Source organism: Lissotriton helveticus, chromosome 5_1, assembly GCF_964261635.1.
Source record: "Lissotriton helveticus chromosome 5_1, aLisHel1.1, whole genome shotgun sequence".
NCBI lineage: Eukaryota > Metazoa > Chordata > Amphibia > Caudata > Salamandridae > Lissotriton > Lissotriton helveticus.
In genome coordinates this window covers 325,134,401-325,153,711 of record NC_136065.1, presented here as the reverse complement: position 1 = coordinate 325,153,711, position 19,311 = coordinate 325,134,401, and the positions used below count along the sequence as shown (strand labels likewise).

Genomic DNA, 19,311 nt, shown 5'->3' with positions numbered 1-19,311 from the left:
CCACCATCCTGACCTTGATTCCATCCACTGCCACCACCTTTTCCGTCATCGACCTCAAGAACGCATTCTTCTCCATCCCCATCCACCCAGACAGCCGATATCTCTTCGGCTTTACCCTAAAAGCCCGCTCATATAGGTTTTGCCGAGCGCCTCAAGGCTACACAGAAAGCCCTAGCATCTACAGCCAGGCCCTCAAAAGACAACTAGACCAAGTCCAGTTACCCGACGGGGTGGTGTTGGTACAATATGTCGATGACATCCTTTTGGCAGCCGACACCACCCCTCTAGCGGTTACCGCCACCATTCAACTCTTGCACTTCCTTGCGGAAAATGGCCACAAGGTCTCCAAGAAGAAGTTGCAATTCTGCCTACCCCAGGTCACTTACCTAGGCCACCTTTTGTCCAAAGATGGAAGAAAACTCACCCCTGATCGAATCCAAACCATTCTAGATACCCCTGTCCCTAAAACCCAGAAGCAGGTTCGCTCCCTATTAGGCCTCACCTCCTTCTGCCGACAATGGTTACCAAACTTCAGCCTCGTTGTAAAACCACTGCTTTCTCTGCTAAACAAAGACGTCCCTTTCCCACTCCCTTGGACTCCTGAGTGTCAAACTTCCTTCACAGAACTGCGAGATGCCCTTTGCTCAGCCCCTGTCCTGGGTACCCCTGATTACAGAAAGCCCTTCTCCCTTTACACTCACGAAAGGGAGGGGTGCGCTTTATCTGTCCTGACCCAGGCCATCGGCCCTAAGCAACGACCGTGCGCTTACTTCTCTGCCACTCTTGACCCTGTCGCCAGAGCCTTGCCTGCCTGCCTTCGAGCTGTAGCTGCTGCTGCAGTCTCTATCCGACAGAGTGAGGGGATTGTACTCTCGAATTCCCTCACGGTACTGGTACCCCATGCAGTCGACACCCTCCTGAACCAAACCAAGACGCAACATCTGACGAGTGCACGGCTGACTGGATACGAACTGACCTTGCTTGCCCCCCATATCACCCTGAAAAGATGCACCACACTGAACCCAGCAACTCTGTTACCCTTGCCAGAGAACGATCCCAATGTGCACCCCGTACATGACTGCGTGACTCTTACGGACGAACAGACCAGGAGTAGGGTCGATCTCAGAGACACAGCTTTCCCTGACCCCGACGGGGAGTTGTGGGTGGACGGTTCTTGCATCAAACTCTCCGATGGTACCACTTCCGCTGCCTATGCAGTCACCACGGCTCGAACTGTAGTAGAAACAGCCCGCATCACCCAGCGATCTGCCCAGGCAGCGGAACTGATTGCTTTGACGCGAGCCTGCATCCTGGCAACAGGAACCACAGCGAACATTTACACCGACAGCCAGTATGCCTTCGGGGTGGTTCACCATTTTGGGTTCCTCTGGAGGGAGAGAGGATACTTGACCTCACACGGCACACCCATTTTGCACGGGGATTTAGTCTCCGCCTTAATCGAAGCTGTCCTCCTCCCCAACAAACTTGCCGTTATCAAATGCCAGGCACACAAGAAAGTGACAGACATTATTGGACAGGGAAATGCACTAGCCGACATCACCGCCCGAACGACAGCTGAAAATAGAACGACAACACATATGTACGTGACCAGGTCACAAGCAGAAAACTGGACTGACGCCAAGGACACAATTAGAGACATACAAACGACTAGCACACAACACGAATTGACTGAATGGACACGGGTGGGATTGAAAGACGATGAAGGCTGCTGGCGGACAAAAGACACGAACAGATGGTTGCTACCTGATTCGTACTTGATTCCCATATTAACCATGGCACACTCCCCTGCCCACATAGGATCAGCCCCCATGATCGAACTTGTCTCCAGGGTTTGGCACAATGACAAGATCCCAGATTCCGCCAAACGCCTGGTCCAACAATGCTTAATATGCCTGCAACACAACCCCGGGAAAGGAACTGTAGTACCCCGGGGGGGATTTGGGGTCCCAAACCACCCATTTGAAGTCCTGCAGATGGACTACATCCAGCTAGACAGATGCCAAGGCCTGAAATATGTACTCGTCGTGGTGTGCGCATTTAGCAAGTGGGTGGAAGCATATCCAACCCGTGACAACACCGCTATGGCCACTGCAAAGGTTCTGTTAAAGGAGTTTTTCCCCCGTTATGGCCTCTGTCGTGTTTTATGGAGTGATAATGGCCCCCACTTTTGTAGCCAAAGTTATCCAGCTCATCCTAAATGGGCTGGGTATTAAACAGAAATTCCACGCAGTCTTCCACCCTCAATCTGCTGGGCTTGTCGAACGACACAATGCCACACTAAAGCTTAAACTGGCCAAAATAGTGGCTACGACGGGCCTGAAATGGCCAGACGCCCTCCCATTGGCATTGCTATCGATGCGCTCTACCCCCACCCGACATCACTTAACCCCTTACGAAGTTGTCTTCGGTCGACCCATGAGCATCTGGTCTGCCCCGAAACCAACTTCCATTCATGACGTTCCGGATATCCTAATGTCTGATTATCTGTACAAATTGACTGAAACTTTGTCTGTCCTTCATCAGCAGGTGCAGCAGGCCATCCCCGATGCTTCCAGGGGTCCGGGTCACGCCATCCAGCCGGGGGACTTCGTGCTGATCCGAAATTTTCAGCGATCAAAGAGTTTGGAACCCCGGTGGACGGGCCCCTGGCAAGTGCTGATCACCACTCGGACCGCACTTCGAGTGGAGGGGAAGAAACACTGGCTGCACGCTCATCACTGCAAAAAGGTCTCTCCAGCCCTGGCCACGACAGACACCGTCAACACCCAAGAAGAGCTCCTGAACCAGGACCGACCATCGTTGAACTGCTACCCTGATACTGAGACACTTGAACTTTCAAAACATCCTGACCCCACTGTGCCATCTCGAGAAGGGTATTTCCTGCGTCGAAAGGAGGGAGCTTCGGCTAAGTAGGCCACGGACTAGGTTAAAGGATCTCAGAACGGTGACCCAAACTACCAAGGGTTACCTGGAGAGAAGCTAAAACTAAGTCTGTGGTCCTGCCCACTACCGAGCACCTTGAAGACGAAGATGATGGAAGCGCCAGATAAGAAGATGATGGAAGCGCCAAATAAGAAGCCGACGGAGACAGCAGGAAATACCCACTACAGAAACCCGAGAATAGACAGACTCCATAGCTCAAAGACAATTGCACTCCTCATCGTAATCCTCCTCTGTTTTCTCCTCATGACTACGCTCTGGATTATGGAAGAACACGCACCTGCTCACGAAACATTCCTAACCACTGCTCAGCCTACCACCATGAAGGAACATTATCTAATTTCGCTCTCTCCTCAACTAAGAGAGAGGCGAAAGGAGTTTTGGAACAACTCTTTCGTGCAGCTACTTCACCAGCACAATCTTGCCACCAATACCACCAACTGCTGGATCTGTGGGTTGCTACCCCATGCCACTGGACATTCAATACCATTCATCCCTTCACCCTTCTCTGTCCACGGCTCCTGCCTTGCTTGGCTGATCCTCCTGCAAGAAAGCTATACGGGTAATGCCACCTCCAGCAGAACTGCAGCACATTCTTCTCACGGGGCCGGGCGAAACAAGACAAAGACACACTTCTGCCCGCTGACCCCCAGCGACTCGAACCAAATGGACATCCCGGCTAAAGAACGAATCGAAATGCAGGTGTTCAACAATCCAACCAGACCCACCTTCTCCTATCTGCGGAAACGAACGGCTGCCACTCTGACTGTGGCCCTGACGGTCATCAACGTCACAGGCCACATGTGTGTAGAAGGACTTGGGACACAGCTGGTGGGTCGCAGCGCTTGCCGCTTTACCAGAACTTTGGACTCCACGGATCCACCTTCCTTTGTGTCATCCCCAAACATGTATTTCATCTGCGGCACGAAGGCCTACACCTGGCTCCCCAAAGGCTGGGGGGGCACTTGCTACATCTCCTTCGTCCTTCCTCCTACTTATGTAGCCCCAGCGAATCACCACCGGCAAAAACGAGCCAAAGACATTGAACAAGCCGACTCAACAGGGGCACAGTTCCTCGATGCTATGAAAGGACTCGTCCCCCTCTGGGGCCCGATGGCAAACAGCCGTGCCATCCGACATTTGACTCAGGCAGTCGAGACAACCATGAACATCACAGCGGGCATCTTTGCCAACAACACTGCCGAGCTCCAAGCGGTCCGTTTGGTGGCTCTGCAGAACCGCCTCGTTCTAGATGTGGTTCTGGCGGACCGTGGAGGAGCATGCCGCATTATTGGGTCCAGCTGTTGTACATACATACCGGACAACTCACCCTCAGTGTACAAAGCCATCGAACATCTTCACAGACTCTCTTCGGAAGTTCACCAAGAGCAAGAAGAATGGTCGCTTGGTGGTTGGTTCTGGGACACCGTCAAAAGCTGGGGCTGGAGACTGCTCACCATTATCCTGATTCCCGTAGTTGTAATATGTGGTCTATGCTTAGGAATTCAATGTTTGCCACCTATGTGTTCTTTATGTGCGAGTTGTATTTTTTCCAAAACTGTGGACATTGGAAGCGAACATATGAGAGCATTGTATGATACCGAAGTTAGGAATTTGATGAAAATTGACATCGAGTAAAGCAAGGTGGCTAGATATGTTGAAAAGGGGGGACTGTTGAAAGTTGGGCTGAAACCGTCAACATTATCGGCGCCCTCTTGCTCTCCTTAAACCTTTTGTGCGCGTAAAACAGCCGCCATTTTGGGCACCATGGCTTCCCTGCTCTCGCCGAGGGCCAGCGCGCCTCTCTCTCCCTCCTAGCTTCGCTGACAACCCCCCCTGCCTGCACCTGCCGCGAATCATAAAACCCCTCTTCGGCGCTGCTCTGCCCCAGGCCCCCGTCTTGTTCCCAGCGCAACACCTCCCTTCTTCCCATTTATGATCTCCGGCCCTTTGATGCAAACCCCTTTTCCCCGTGTGCCCGTTTGTCTTCCCCGTTCCCAGGCCGACATCCAGCTCTGCCGATACCAATCCCTTGCCCCTCCCCGTACAATAGAAAGTTTCCCTCCTCAAAGGACCCCCGAGATGATCAAAGCCCCCCCATCCCACGAGATCCGATCGAACCCCACACACTCCGTGAATCTGCGGAATATCCAGCTGCGCGATGATCATCACCTGTTGTGAACGGGGCGGGGACTTCCACTGTAACCTTGCGTGGGAACGGGCTGGGAAGGGGGGGATTCTGAGGATGTCTTTCCGTACATCAAAGTATCGACGAGAATGTGTTACATGCAATAAACAGATAAACGTGTGTATAAGAGGCCAGGCCTCAGGGATGCAGTTAGAGCACCTCAGAACGATACCTTCTGTCCGTTTCGTTGTGTTCTCCTCCGGAGAGAATAAAAACCTTGTTTCCTGCCTTCCAGTCTCCAGCGCCTGCCTCTTCAATAGTTTAACTACTTTGTGGGTTCAAGAGGCGACACCGCCGGGCAAATACTTAAGGATCTTATATTCTGGTTGGTAGTGCCCCCCAATTATTTTCTACAGCGCTAGGCAGCCAAAAGGGTACCAGCGCAGGGAAAAAAGCAGGAATGTGTTGTGTTTCTGCCATGCAGCGCAGCAAGGTGTCTTGATGCACTGCACTGCGTGACAAGTTTGTAAACAGGCCACATAGAACGTAGTGTAGAATGAACAAAAGAACGTTGAGGCCGAATCAAAACTAGCCACCTCTGGTGTTCCATAATCCCAGCATTTGTGAACAATGGTGTTAGGGTCCTAATATAAGCATTGAGTTCCTTGAGTTGTCATTTAAATAAATTAACTGCTGTTCTGTGGCCAATAACACCTCAAATTGAAACAGCTTGACCGAATAGCCATAGGTATATTTGACTTGAAACCACTTTTTAACACTCTCTTTAAAGACTCTGCTGGCAATGTCCCCTCCACATCTCCCGCTGTCTACAAGTCCTAGACAACACCTTCGGCACATACTTATGGGATCCCCCCATTCCACGGTGTCCATGGTTTATATATCTATATAAGCAAAGTCTTTCTACAGTCCAAGAACTGACACTTTCATTCATATTATCAGTGCCAGACTAGTCACCCAGACCACATGTGAGATCCGCCATTGAAACTACATGCTCAAGTACCTTAAAGGACATTCGACCTCACCTTTCTTTGCTATTCACAAATGTATTTCCACTCATAATTTGATTTACTCATCAATACATTTACACTGGTATGATGTAGTTTTACATCAGTGTTGTCACAGGGTGAGTTGTGGGCACTCTAAGGAGCTTACGCCTACCTAAGAATGCAAATACTTACACACTGGCAAATTGGTAGTTATTCAGACTTTAGCAAGCACATTTATCTCTGAATACAGTATGATATTTACTCCTGTTAAAGGCAGAGGTAAGATCTTATTCTGTGCCAGAATAGGGAGGCATAATCCTATTATTGGTAGAAGTGTTAAAAAACGGGTTTCTCCACAGAAAAAAATGTTTTCTCTGTAGAGCTCCCTTAAACAGTATAAACACGTGCTTATGCATTCTTTTTACCACTGCATGAATGTATATATGTTGCATTACCTATGTGTAAAAACATCACTCCTGGAAATCAGTGGCAGTTTTAGTTTCCCAGGAGTACACTTGGAATTCTTTGACAATTCCCAAAAAGTGGGAATGTAAATTCCAAGTGTTACTCCTAACTTAGCTGCAAGAAGTACATTTCTGGCTTGTTTGTAAATCATACCTCATTGGTCACTCTAGACACCAGTCGTTCACAAATTATTTGGACAAAAAGATTTACACTGATGAATCGTCAGATATATCCAAATTGATGATGGGCGATAGAAAGCTATTAAGAGCTATGTCGCCTCAGCAGAGAGTAATCACATAGTAAACTACCCTATGGCCTGACTCGCGATCCGTACTAATATGGCGGAGGCAATTCTACTGCTGCATTACCTAAAGCGGACATGATGACTATAGACATCAAAGAGATGTTAACATTTTAGCAAACAAGACAGAGAGGAGCAATGACAGTAGGAAGTCAAAGGTAAAGCTATATATATTGTATGATATTGTATAGCTCTGAAGAGAGGGGGAAGGGCCACAGCCTAGAAGGGGCACGCAGTCCTCACATGTTGCTAGAGTCTATATGAAATTGTTTCCATTTGTGGAATTTTCCCCCGCAGTACTAATAAATATTCACCTATGTGTTTATCCCACAGTTTTTATGATATGGGATTTGTGTTTGCTCTTGCAATGAGATTTGCCATTGAGGAGATCAACAACTCAACCTCTCTACTTCCGGGAGTCCGGCTGGGCTATGAGATCTACGACACCTGCTTCGAGCCACTGGTGGCCATGCAGCCCACCATGTTATTTCTCACCAGGCAGAACAGCACCGGCGTAGACGTCAACTGCAACTACACAGACTACAACACCCGGGTGATTGCGGTGGTGGGGCCCATGACATCAGCAATGTCCATGACCATGGGCAAACTGTTCAGCTTCTTCAAAGTCCCACAGGTAGAGACTGGTGTTTGCTGACGTGTCTTTTGAAGAAGAAAATAGTAGTAATGCTAGCAGCTTAGACATGTTGTAACCTGCAACAAAGCAAGGGCCATCCACCTGGCTTGCTGGTAATGTCAATGCAACACTGAACCATGCTGGAGGGTCAGCTGTTTGGCCTACTGAGAAGGGAAATTGTGAACAGGTGCGAAGACTGGTCCATGAGTTAGTTGGTAATGTAACCAGTCACCAAGCTGTATGTCGCAAATGGAAGATCCATAGACCAGGTGTATAAACAAGGTAACTTTATTCAGGCTTGGTTCCAGAGTTTTGTTAGTTGGTAATGTAACCAGTCACCAAGCTGTCTGTCGCAAATGGAAGTTCCATAGACCAGGTGTAAAAACAAGGTAACTTTATTCAGGCTTAGTTCCATTGTTTTTGTATAAGAGGAGGATATTCCTGGGAGTTTATCTGTTTTCAAGACTGCTTGTAACATCCAGAGATTTCCTCAGAGAGCCGACCCTTGTTGAAATTCACTTTAGAGTTGTATTATAACTTCTTATTGGAGTGATAGTTCATACCTGGCTGCCTCTATTTTGTTTGTGAAATTGGTCAGTGGAAAATCAGAGTGATTTTGTGTCCCTGGTCAGTTGAGATGCACAGTCATTCAATGTCATGTTCGAGTGACAGATATTGTTGTTTGCTAATGCCCATCTTCATGAGATGGTATTAATGGTATAGGGGAACTAGTGACTAACCGTGCCAAGGAATCCAATGCACACTGAGAGGATGCTAATATGGCATGATGGTCAACAGTCGCAAAGACTGCTGAGCAGTTAAGTAGGATGAGCGTGTCTGCAGCCATTTTTGTCTGTGATAAGGAGGGCGTTGTTCCTGTCGTGAACAGCAGCTGTCTCTATGTGGCAATAGTCTGAAGCTGGATTGATGGACGTGTATAAGACGGTTGTCTTATAGACTATCGAGCACCAAAATATTGTGTGGACAATATTCCTGTCCCAATATTCTTACCACAATATTTTGGCCACAAAATATTTTATCTTTGTTACTTTAGTCAATCATCCTACAAGATGGTTAGTATAGGTTATGTCTTTTAATTGGATCAAAACTGCATTTTGTATTATTTAGCTGATTATTGTTGGGTGGGTGATGGAGCGCTAGTTGTTTCAGATGCTTGATTTTAGGTAGTTTACTTGAGCTGAGCAAGGATCTCACCTATATTGAGTGTGTCTGGGAAGTTGCCTTCTATAAAAGATGTATTGTCTATTTTAGGGAGTGATGTTAATGCTTCTCTGGTGTTAGATATCACTACGGTCGATATGAGGATTTAGTCTTTAAACATGACAGCCTTTTGAGCTGTCAGGATGTCTAATGAGATTTGTAATTGAATACATCTCAAAGGTGGACATTTGGGTAGGTTTCATAGTGGAATGGGTGTCATAGTGATGGCTTGCTTATAGTTGTTGGTATCTTGTTAGAGGTGTCAATGAGCTTGTCTGGTAAGCTGAATGAATTGGATTGAATTTTATTGACTGATCGATTAATTAAAATCATTACAGTAAAAAACAAAAAACAAAAGGAAAATAATGTAAAACATTTTTAAAAATTGAGCTTTGGGTGCAAAATCAAGCCACAATGTTATTCATATTTCATTTGAGTTTAAAAGCATTTATAAAAACGTTAAAAAGCTCAGACTTAAAAGTTCTGGGCGGCTTGATAGTGCCCCTTAGCGCCTCTCGGGGGCCGCCCTAGTTGCTTCAACATTGTTCGGCATGTCCCGTTGCAGGAACAATGTTGCATTCTTGTGACTCCTTTAACGCATTCCTAATCAGATGCATACATTTCCCCATTCTCACTAAGTTCATTGTCGTTGACTTGGAGAAGCATATGGCCAAGGCCTCCCTGCAGGTCTTTGCCCTGTTGGCAATGCAAATCGGGCGGAGAAGGCGCCTGCGGTCATTCTTTAGTTTGGGATAGCAGCACAGAAGATGCAACCAGGATTCCTTCCTGAAGGAGCACAGCCTGCAAGTTATGTTTCCCTCCTTACGTGCCCATTTTGGATTGAAGTCAGTGATACGTAGCGTTATTAGTCTCATAAAAATGATTTTACTACAGACTCGCGGTGTCAGGGCCTCACTGAAATATTGTTGGGCTTTCCCCAGCATGTATGAATTGTTCAATGGCTGTAAGTTGGAGCTAGAGCGAATGGCTTTGAAGTCTTGTGCAAAGGATGTTTCTCGAACTTGCTTGTTTACTGCTCTCTTCCGAGCTGTAAGCGGAATTTCCAGGAGTCGCAGACTAGCTGCCTCTATCTTCAAAGTATTGATACCGAGGCCCAGTTTGAGAATCCAAACTGTTCCTACATCCTCAAAGGCGGATCTCAGTTGGTGTCTTAAGGAGTCCGCGGGGGCCCTCAGGGTCCTTAGGTACAACTTTATGAGGTACCTCTGGCACCTCTGGTAAGCTGGTTAAGGGGGGACCCACCATGATGTTGACTCAGTGATGACTCTGAAGAGGGCTTAGCTTCTGTTCGAGGCTTCTGTAATGTGTTAATGGCTGGTTTTGGCTCAGCGATGAGCTTTCTTTAAATGGTGAGTCTAGGCATTTCACCTCTGTTAAGTTGTCCTGGGGCTGGCGTATTTGTGTTTGTGACTGGAGCCTTTGACCTTAGTGATTTTTCTTAAGAGAAGATTTCAGGATCATGTCTTGTAATATCATTGGGACATTGATATTGAGGTTGCCTTTCAGGATGTTTAAACAATGAATTAGGGTGCTGATATTGTCTTTGGAGGGGACAGATGAATGGGCGAGCATTATTTGCTTGAGTGGGACAATGGGGTAACCATTAAAGGAGCAAGATTTGACTGACTATAGCTGGTAGTCATTGTGTGGTTTACCAACAATAGGTTGAAAGCATATTCTTGTCAACTGTGTTTGCTGGAGCAGGCAATTGATTGAAATCATGGAAATGGTGATCAGGTTGAGAGGGTTGGTCAAGATGTGTATTCAGTACTTGATGAGATGCATGTTATTGAGGGTAGCTAAAGGGTCAGCAAGTGCTACTTAATTTTTTAAGTGAACGAGTGCCATGAAAGGAGGAATTCTGCTTGTGTTTTTGGCAGAAGTGTTGGTGATGAAATCAGTGGTTTCCTTAAGGAAGTTTGTATGATTTCAGTGGAGTATAGATTAACTAGAATATTGATGTCTGAGAGGAAAAAATGAGAGAATGACAGGAGAGATATCCAAGTGAGGAGTGTAAAGTCAAGAGGGCATGTATATAACAGTTTCCCTTCCATTATAGTTAACAGTCTAATGTGTAGAATACAGTGCATCTGCGTCATTAAAGCATCTGAGGCCAGTATGATTTTTTATTGTAGATTTTATCAACCATACTTTACAAACCAAGCATTGGCAAAGCAAATAGCTTTTTACTTTCATTATACAAGAGACCAACTGGCTTGGGTAATGGCTGTCTGCAAATCGATGCTTAACAAAAAATGTAAATGTTTTTGCTACATAGCATAAATAATTTTACAGGAAATACGGTATTAAACATATTTCGTTTTTCATGTACAAGCAAACTATATTTATGAATGTAAAATTATCAAATCTACACACACAAGTGATGATTCTCAAATGATGCAGAAGTCTAGACATGGGACTGTGCTTTCACTCCTTTAAGAATATGTGTGTGCCATCCGTAGTGTAGGAGTTTGTTGATGTAATGGGACACTCCACTGTAAAGGTCCACTGCACGCACCCTTTGATATCTCCTTCACAATGCCTGCACATTACTAAGAGAATTCTGACACAAATTCTGCTTTGTCTTTGCAGCTTCTGCTAATAATTCCCCCATTATGTTAAAAATGTAGGGCACAGCCAATGTCTGCCTTATTGGCTGCTGCCGTCGGCCATTATCCGATGGCAGCACTACCTCGCTGGTGCTGCCGTCGGCCAAAGGCCGACGCGACCGCACCTGTTTTTTAAAACTGCCGCACTGCCGCAAAAAAGCGGAAGCAGCCAACGGGTATCAGTGGGAAGAGCTGTGTACATCTCATTGCATACACACCTTTACTGCTATGTCATCAACCCACCCACTCTCTCCATTATAGGCATTCCACCAAAATATTCAACTCAGTACTATTGTCGTTTGTGACTGCAAATAGCAGGGACCAAATTATTGAAGGTAAGTGTGCTTTTTATTATCTGTTTTACTGTAATATCAAAGTTAAAACATTGTTTACTTTTATATAATTTAATATTACTGTGATGTATTCTATTACAGTAAGATTTTATTTTCTTATATGTTATTATTATTTTTTAAATATTTTAAACTTCGATATTATAGTAAAACAGTTAATAAGCAACATTCTTACCTTCAATAATTACTGAACTAGAGTTAAAATATTAAATGTGACCCACACAAGAATGCATTTTACCCAATGTTTGTTATAGTTGAGATAAAATAGTAAATATGACCCCCAGCCCTCCACAGTGTTTGCACGTTCTCCAAAGTTTGTTGAACAGATGTTAGAATGGAAAATCCGATTTCCTCAATATATGTGTATTCCCCGCTGTTTGTTAGACTGGAGTACAATATCAACCTTAACTTCCCCAGTGTTTGTTGGATAGGGGTTAGAACATTAAATCTGACACAACCCCAAATATATGCACTTTTCTGAATGTTTTTTTAAAGCTGGAGTTAGAATAATAATTTGGAACCCCCTCAATGCATGCACTTTCCACAACATTTCTGGAATTTGAGTTAGAATAAAAAATATGACCTTTCACTATGTAGGCACTTTGCCCAATGTTTGGTAGACTGAAGCTAGAATACTTTATGGAGCCCCTCAAATACAAAATATGCTGCTCCCTGCGTGCACCAGCAATGTTTTAATTTGTTTCGCGGCCTGCTTCACAGTGGGCAGGGAAACAGATGAAAAGTCCGCTCCCAGGGGGTGAGAGCATTTTTCCTGCTCCCACCCGCTGGGACAAGACTTACTATTTGCTCTCACTTGGCAGAAGCTTTAATTGCTCTTGCCAAGTGAGAACAAACACATGTTTCCCTGCCCACACCACTAGAGGCAGGGAAACCACTATGTCCCGGGTGGATATTCCAGGACACAGCAGGAGTCCAGCACTAGGAAATGGGGTCTGCAGTGGCCATTACGGACTCCGGGAGGGGAGCCGCACAGCCTCCCCTTCTCATATTACATTCTGTCCAAGCCCTGAGGGATGGGGTCCCCGGGGCCGAAATCGGCCTGGGAGGGGGGCCGCATGCTTGCCCTCCCCTAATAAATTTTTTTTGTTCCCTGGCACAGTCCATGGGTGACCCCATCACCAGGCCAAGGAGATCAGGGTATTCCTGCCCTGCTCCCTTAAGTATTTTTTAAACTTTTGTCTTGGGATTCAGCTGTGTTCCAGTCCCAAAATGGCTGTCATTTCCTGGTTGAAGTGCGAGCAGCCAATCAGAACTCAGCATGAGATTTGTCGGATCCGAGGAGGGTCCCCATCTCTAGATATATATAAATCTTTTTTATTTATTAACTTCAAAACAACTGAACAAATTTACACTAAAAAAGAAAAAGAACTCTTTGTGGACCAAGATCTAGCGTTTTGTAAAAATTTGGTGTAATTCCATTCAGTTGTCCGGGCTGTAGTCATGTTCAAAATTTATATGGGAAATTGCATGAGGAAAACAAATTTTTGCGACCCCTCCCATTTTTCTTGACCTCACCTGACAAATCACCGTCGGAGGCCAGTCGGAATGACTGGTCAGATTCCTTTCCAACCAACACCATCAAAATGGGTAGGTCAGAAAGGAATCCGAACAACTGATTACGATGTGTTAGGAAATGACTACGACCAATGGTTTCCTAATGCATCGTAATCAGCCCCTAGTTCTTAATTGGAACAACTTTCTGGTGATAATATTACCGACTGGCAGTTGCCAACAGGTAGTTATACTTAGGACCTAGTTTCCATAGATTTTTTTTTGTGTGCTAATAACTTTGGCGTCGTTTGATGAATGTTCCCAAAATTTTCAAAACTAATCAACAGCACACTTCTGCACTGTTTGGAAAGTTTTGGGTGATTTTTCAAGTGGGGACTGAGAAAAAGGGGGCCCCAAAACCTCGCTGGTGGCCATAACTTGTTTTTTAAAACATTTCTGTGAATTCATGCTACCTGTGCCTGCTTTTTCTTGCCCCAAGGGGTGGGCCAGGTCCCAGGGTGAGTTTATTTATTAATTAGAGGGAAGGGGTGCACGTGGCGCCCCTCCGCAGGCCAATTATGGCTCTGGTGAGCCAATCCCCCGGGGCCCTGCCGCCTATATAAATGGCAGGGTAGCCATGCGACCCTCTCCTTGGCCAATTTCTGCCGCAGGGACCAACACCTCCCAGGATTTGGCCATCTCAAATATAGGAAAGAAGGAGGGGGCTCCCCTCCTGCAACCAATAATGGGCGGGGGAATCCATCCTCCTGGGCAGGAACCCGGCTATGTTCCGGGGTGCCTACCACTAGGACATAGTGTTTTCTCTGCCGGCAGGGAAACCTGTGTTTGCTCCCGCTTAGCAGGAACCATTTTAAAGCTCTGGCCAAGCAAGGGCAAACTCTTAGGGGCCTATTAGGTGCTGGGACTGGCCGCCAGTTGTGCGGTGGTCCTGCACCGGCAATTAGGATGCTAGCGCCACGGTGGCATCCCCCATCCACATAATTGTGGCAGGCAGTGCACACAGCACCGCCCGCCACATTGCTGTGGCTGCACACTGTGCATTTGCATGCACAACGTGGCAGGTACAGCGCTGTGCCTGCCACGTTGTGTATGCAAAAGCAGGGGGGTACCATAGGTACCTGCCATGTGCCCCTTCACCCTCCTCCAACATCCGGGGGGCCTGCAAAGGGCCCCCAACTGTGAAATCCGCATGCCTTTCCGTGGCAGCAACGCCGCCACGGAAAGGCTGAATCCTGCATGGATGCTAATATGGATGGCGGTGTCTAGCAGGCACGTCACCATATTCAACCCTTTTCCGCCCGGTAGACTCATCGACCGGGTGGAAAAGCGGCGTACGGTCTTCCCGTCCGCCGCGGTACCCCCACCATCATAATACGGCGGGGAGAAATGGGAGGTGGGCGGGGGTTAATGTCGGGCAGATCGCCACTGCCATGCAGGCGGTGGCGATCCGCCCGACATCATAATAGACCACTAAGTCTGCTTCCAGCATAGGGGAGCATAATAGTTGCTCCCGCCCTCTGGAAGCGGACTACTCCTCTGTTAACCCTGTCTGCTGTGAAGATCCCCTTCCCAATTATTAATTGTATAGACCCGGGGTATGGGGCCCTGGGGGTAGTAATGGCCCCCTTCTTAAAATGACCAGGCCCCAGGAGATGGGATGCCTGGGGCCAGAAATCAGCCCGGGCGGGAGACTGTGTGTCCCTCTTCCTATTTGAAATATGGCTGGACCCAGGGAGATGGGATCCCAGGTGCCAAAATCGGCCTGGGGAGGGGGTTTGTGTAATCCCCCTTCCCCATAAATTAAGTGATGTGTCCTGTAAATATGGTCCCTGCGGCCAAACACATCGCGGGGAAGGGACAATGTACCCCTACACCTGAAAAAAATGTGGCGGCCCCAGGGGATAGGGTGCCCGGGGCTAAATCGGCCCAGGGAAGGGGGCTACATGCCCCCCTCCTGGGTTGGCTGCTTTTGGGGGGTTAGCCACAGGGCTTGGCTGCAGCAGGGGGTTGGCTGCTTGGGGGGGTTAGTGGCCAACCTCCCGCCGTGCATGGCTGAAGGTCATGCATGGTGGTGTTTGGATTAACGTACAGTAATTAAATGTTACTTTATGTTAAAAAAAACCTAGAATTTTACTGAAAAAAACAAATGTTACAGGGACGTTATCGTTAGGATATAGAATTTAAAAAAACTTTAAAATTCACTAAAAAACCAAAGGTTACAAGGCCGTTATAGTTAGCTTCTGTTTTACACACACAAAACCATAGCAATTCAGCAGTTATAGTTAGAATTATCTCAAGTAACTATAACTTGCGCCCTCGCCATGCACTGCTAATTATATATCTTTTAGATATCTTTTATGACATCATTGATAATATCAGTGCAATATTTGCTGTAAAATTATTGATGAGAAAACTGCATGGCGGGAGTTCAAGGCTGCCTAAAGGGCGCCAGCGCAGAGGAAAAGGCAGGAGTGCTCCGCATTGCCTTAAATACGACCCATTCCTGCCCTTTTCCTGTCACGCGGTGCAGCGTAGCAAGGTGACTTCCTGCGCTGCACTGCATGACTTGTTCATAAATATGCCCCTCAGAGAGAGAGAGAGAGATAGGACAGATTGGAGCACATTACATGGGACCTCTTAATTCTGATGTAACATCAGAATTATAAGATCCAAGGAACACCACAGATCTCTTATCTTTCACATGGAGATTTGCGACCAGGAATTATAGATTCCCCTTTAATTCTATATTCCTTAGTGAACCCTGATGATATATCACATAATGGGCCAACTTTTCACCACACTTAGAGTTACTGGTAACCCTGGTATCAGCAAATGGGGAGGTGGGGAAACTCTAAATGAGTCTCAGTGACTGCACCGGTCGAGCAGTTCAAGGGTTCCTGGGCAGGAGGTAGGTGCATGGCATAAACAGGCGCAAGACTCAACATATGAACAGTAAGGCCAATAAGCAGATTGTCCAGTCAAATACTTGCTTTTGTGATGAGAGTAGTATTCAATACAGGCACACAATGTATATCAAAAACACACTAAATAGTATCCACAGGTTCTTAAGATTGCAACTCTAGTGTCATCCTGGGCAGTACCCCTGAGCTCCCCTTTCCCTTCTAACTGGGCTGGTTATTTCCCATTCGATAATGGAGGCAACTTTCAGATGTGTCCCATGCTTGTAACCATGCAACAAAGTATTTCTCTGGCATTAAAACGCGAGTCCCAGCAAAGCCTAGTGGCCTATAACAGGCTTACCTGACCCAGCCTTTTCAGGGAAAATGGGTATGTGTCTTCTTGGGCTCTGGCATCACAGTGCATGAGAGCTGCGGCATCTCACAGTCTGCTCTGGATGACGGTTCAGGGTTGCCCCACTTCTTGGATGGCTCACAGCAGTGTTGGAATTTCCCTCTACAGCTACCTTGGTTTTCGGTAAGTGTTACCACTGGCATTGGTCTCGTGGAGAAGCGTGGCTCAGTGGGTGGAGAAGCGTGGCTCAGTGGTAAGAGGCGGCAGACCTGGAAGCTGAGATCGACCGTGGACCAGGGTTCGATTCCCCGCCTCGGCGGGTCTCGGGCTCAAAATTCCACGGACTCGACAATTCTCGCTCCGTAGCCTACTCAACTCACGGGGTCACACTCTGCGACTCTGGGCAATAGCTTGCTTAATCTCCACTACGGCCCCTCGCGGCGGGATTCCTGGCTTTCACCTTGTGGACACCCTGCCGGGGTTTCTCACATGGGAATACCAGGACGGGTTCCCTAAGCAAGCGCTTAGATACCGTGTCGGTGATTTGCGCTATATAAATACATGTACATTTACATTTACATTTGGTCAGTTCCCTCTTAGTTGATCCTTCGTAAGGGATCGTAATGGCACAATGTTCCAAAGCGATTACCCTGAACTTTACGGTGGCCCCCACCTGACATACAAGGGTCTCCCACTTACTTCATCATAAGGGTGACTGCCCTAATCTTCATGGTGGCCCCCTCCTGCTTACCTGAGGGTAGCCAACATTCTCCAGTAAGGGCAACATCCCTAATTTTCATAGTGCCCCTCGCCTGGCATAAAGGGGTTGCCAACTATCAACAGCAAGGGTGTGGCTTTAAACTTCAGGGTGGTCCCCACCTGGCATACAGGGGTAGTCTACTTACTCCACCACAAGAGTGATGGCACTAAACTTCACAATGGCCCCCTCCTGGCTTACGGGTTAGCTGACTTACTCAAGCAAGGACCGGGACTATAAACTTGTTGGCCCCCACATGGCATACAGGTCACAGAATTTCAACAGTAAGGACAAAGGCTCTACACTTCATGGTGGCCTCCACCTGGCATACGGGGAGGGGGTTTCCAGCTTTCTATGAGAGGTGTGGATGAACCACATTCTTGCAAGGCTCCAATCCCGATCAGACATCTCCCACTTCTCTCACTGGGATCCACTCTACAGTATATCTACAGCATGCCCACTGGACCTCACTCTCTCCAGGCACTCTCCTCCTCCTCATAGCACCCTATGGGCTTGGCAGGCAGGGAGAAGGCCAGTGCTCCAGGCTTAAGGGTAGTGGACTTGAGTTCTTGGGTGATGGGCTCTCACCTAGTTGGGAGATTAGCAGACCTTGGTCCTGAGTCGGAGGTCCAACAGCTGGAAGACTTGGTGATCTTCTTTCCATGTTGATGAACAGCTTGTGGGACTCATGCTCTCACTTTTATAGTCCGTATCCAGTCACAGATGTAATTTAGTGTCCGATCTTTTGAAATTTGTGTTGTGGGTGTCAGCTCTTTGAAGTACCCTCTCTTCTGTCACAGCAAGAGACTCTTCGGTTTCAACTGACCCCACTACACAGGCCAAGGGAGTAACCGGGGATCACTACTCCTGGCTGTCAGCCTTCACTAATATATACCTCACAAACTTTTGAAGACCTAAGGCTTCCCTACTATTATCATTTTCCAGACCCTACAGTGCCAACCTTATCAGACCCACAGTTTTATCTGACAATGAGCCCAGGCCCACTGATCAGTAAATCTTCTTTGAGTCAAAGAGACCTTTGATGTGCACAGAGGATGCTCTGCTTCACTTCCTGGAGCGTGGATGCCTTAGAAATGTCATCAATGCACATCTCCTGTCTGGGTTTGCAGTCCTTACAAACTAGCCTTTCCAGAACCGGGGCTTCCAAAATGGAACCCAAAGCTTCAATTTTATGTACCACACACAGGCACACATACAGCACACACATGCACATATCACAAGCTAGCCAGCACTACACACAGTTGCAGGCCAAGGATGCGTTAAGTACACTGCAGCGGAAATTTATATGAGTGAACCGTTAAACACTACTTCCGTGTGCCACAGGCAAAAAGGCCTGTTCAGAGTACTGATTCACATGAAAAAGACAACAGGCCATCATTGCTCTTGGGCCACTCCTGGCATAGGCAGTAGCCCTGTAGCACCATGAGTGTAGCTGTTGGTGCGCCCCTTCTGGTCTGACAACACTGCATTACCATGAGACAGACCTAGGTCATGGTGCCGTAGCATGATCTGTGTTTGTCAATGACCCCAAATCAATACCAGGGGTCCAGATATCTATGCAGCTGGGGTACTCAGGGTAGGGGCACAAGCCCATCACCATATTTCCATTTCAACAGTACCCTGTTTGTGTTTTATATATCATGTTTATTTTGAGACAGGTACCTTGAATAACAGTGGGTTTTTCAAACAAGGAAAGATTTATTGAAAACCTTAAGTAGACAACTAGATTATACTGTTTAATTGTTCATAGTAATAAGAAGAGAAAAATACTTAAGAATGTTAAATTTTAGAAAACACACCTTTTGTGTTGTTAAAAAACATTCACGCCGAGATTTACAAATGTGTCTCACAAAGCAGCGCAGCAGGCAAAAATGCTGCGCTGCGTGACACGTAGGGAGCAGGAGTGCACCAAATCTAGGGAGATATGGCACCATCATCCCCTCTCCCTAGCAACGGCACATGAATCTGTCACATAATGCCACTCACAAACACCTTTTTGCCATAGTGTGTGCATTAGTCTAGTATAGGTTTCACTTCCAGTACAAAATTCC

General features: G+C 47.0%; 1 protein-coding gene across 1 annotated transcript in view; it reads left to right on the top strand.

Annotated features, from left to right (window-relative positions):
- Positions 1–19,311, top strand: part of TAS1R3 (taste 1 receptor member 3) — an 81,064-nt gene that overhangs the window by 11,646 nt on the left and 50,107 nt on the right. Inside the window, exon 2 of the mRNA XM_078640382.1 lies at positions 7,196–7,496. Within this exon, the coding sequence (XP_078496508.1) occupies positions 7,196–7,496 (301 nt within the window). The remainder of the gene's footprint in view (positions 1–7,195; positions 7,497–19,311) is intronic.